Source organism: Vombatus ursinus, unplaced genomic scaffold, assembly GCF_900497805.2.
Source record: "Vombatus ursinus unplaced genomic scaffold, bare-nosed wombat genome assembly UNPS02014779.1, whole genome shotgun sequence".
NCBI classification, from domain to species: Eukaryota; Metazoa; Chordata; class Mammalia; order Diprotodontia; family Vombatidae; genus Vombatus; species Vombatus ursinus.
In genome coordinates this window covers 14,664,771-14,667,178 of record NW_020954557.1, presented here as the reverse complement: position 1 = coordinate 14,667,178, position 2,408 = coordinate 14,664,771, and the positions used below count along the sequence as shown (strand labels likewise).

Below are 2,408 nucleotides of genomic sequence, written 5' to 3'. Positions count from 1 at the left end.
TACAGTTGAAGCTTTCTAAATGGAAAGACTGAACTGATCTGTATACAGTATGGCAAAATGCTTAATTAGTTATGAATATCCAAACAACCAATTTTTTCACTTATCTTTTATATATGTTTTGGTATCTTGAAAACAAAGCCATACTCCTAAAAGATGAGAATCTGAACCAAAGTAAGTTTGGCACAAACAGTGAAACTTATCTACAATCAGATTAACTGCTAATGAATTAGAAAAATTTACTGTATAAGAATTTTTATAGTACTTATTAAATCAGATTTTTATTATTTATAATTCTTAGAAAAAGTATTAGAGATAGAAATAAATCTTTAAGATGGTTTTACATTAAAATATTCCTTCCTGTGAGATGTTTTCCTATTTTAAAGAAATAAGGAATCATTCAAACCTTAAAGAATTTTCCTAAAGCCAGATAATCCAATCCATCAGAACAATTGAAAACAACACATTGTTTTGCTACAGCCTTTGCTAAATCTTTGGTGGTTTCTGTCTTCCCAGTACCAGCTGGACCTTCAGGAGCTCCTCCAAGATGAAGGTGAAGGGCTCCAAATAAAGTTCTGAAATTAATAAAATAAATAATGTTTGTATAAATATTGGTTTCTTTTCTCATACATATACAAACAGACTAATTTTAAATTGTTTCTAAGTCTGAGGTTATATTCCAAAGTTTGCTTTATCTCCAAGGAAATATCATTTTAAATATTATTTTAAAATGTATTTCTCTTTTTTTCATTTCATTTCCCCAACAGCTTCATTTACAAAGAATCCACAACGCTGCTTTTCAAGCCAGATTTGTATTCCCCACTTTTGCCTTTATCACCAATTAATCAAAAAGTACTAATTAAGTATATAATTGTGCCCCACCAGGTGTCAAGAAGTAGAAGACACAGTACCTGACTCCAAGGAGCTTATAATCTTGTCAGGAATATAAGACTAATGCAATTAATTGTGCAACTAATTGTATAAAGACAGCATAATGAGCATAGTGATCTAATTCAACTTTATAGGAGTCTACATTTCCCAAGGACACTAGTGAAGCGGCATTGTGGTGCCATATTCTCCTTAATAAACAATTCCCCAAATAAACAAAAGTAGTTCACCAAATAAGAGTACTGGATTTGAAAAATTTAAACTTTTTTTTCTACTAAACATTCAGAAAATGGAATATATGTATAAGCAGGCTTTCTTACTATCACTAGTACAAAAGGAAAAATAAACAATGTAACATTTTGATTAAGTTCCCTTATGATGTAGTCATCCAAAATTTCTAAATTTATTTTATATATATACATATATATAAAAGAATGACAATAAAATATTACTGTTATTATCATTTATTTCACAAGCCTTTATTAAGTACCTACCAGGTGCCAGGTACTGTACTAGGCAATCAAGATACAAAAACAAAAATGAAACTATCCTGCTATCAAGGAATTTATGTTCTATCAGGGCAAAACAACATGAACAAAGATAAGAAAAGAAAAAATATACACATAGTAATTTCCAGTGAGCCAGAACACTGGCAACTGCAGGGATCATAATAGGGCTTCTATAGGAGGATCCTTAAATTTAGTTAAGGTTTCTCTGAGGTAGAGGTGAGATAAAAACACATTCCAGGAATCAGGCGCAGCCTGTGCAAAGGTAGAGAGATGTAAAATGGAATGTCATGTACAGGAAACAGCAACTAAGCTGGTTGGCGTGGAAGGGAGAGTGCAGAGTTAAGTGTAATGAGGCTGATAAGTAAGCTGGACCCAAAATATGAAGGCTTTCAGTCCAAACAGAAGATTTTGCATTTTCTTCTAGAAGCAAGAGCCACTAGGACTTCAGTAGCAGGGATGGACAGAGCAAAACCTATATTATAGGCTTATCAACTTAATTTTTTACTGAACATCTCAGTCCAAATTTGGTCCAGGGCATCATCATAGCTTTGCTCAGATACCTACACTGAGAAGAATCCATTCGTCCCCAAAGCAGCCCATCCCCCTTTAGAATAACTTTAACCATGAAGATAATTTTCTTTACTTCAAGTCTAAATTTGCCTCTTTACATCCATTCTTCCTACTTTTTTTTTTTCAGTCAAAGACAAGGTTTATTAGAATATCCATCATATTGGGCAGACTATTAAGAAGTCTGAATATTAGTGAGCTATTGGCTAGATTATAAGAATCTGAGCACCTTAAATGGAGCCAAGATGGATCTTATATACAGAAAGACTGTGGGAGGGACCCAGGAGTGGCCAAGTAGTTTGGGGTGACTGGAGGAGGGGTCTAAGGAAGACCTGAATGGGGGTGGCCAGTAAGGTGGGGTGAATAGAACGCCAAGGGAGAATGGAACCTAGCTAGGATTAAGGGTGGGAAATGGCCAGGGGTCATAGGGAGGTAAAACAATGGAGG

General features: G+C 34.3%; 1 protein-coding gene across 1 annotated transcript in view; it reads right to left on the bottom strand.

Annotated features, from left to right (window-relative positions):
• DNAH7 (dynein axonemal heavy chain 7) overlaps positions 1–2,408 on the bottom strand; it is a 265,553-nt gene that overhangs the window by 179,343 nt on the left and 83,802 nt on the right. Inside the window, exon 21 of the mRNA XM_027866000.1 lies at positions 404–572. Coding sequence (XP_027721801.1) covers positions 404–572 — 169 coding nt within the window. The remainder of the gene's footprint in view (positions 1–403; positions 573–2,408) is intronic.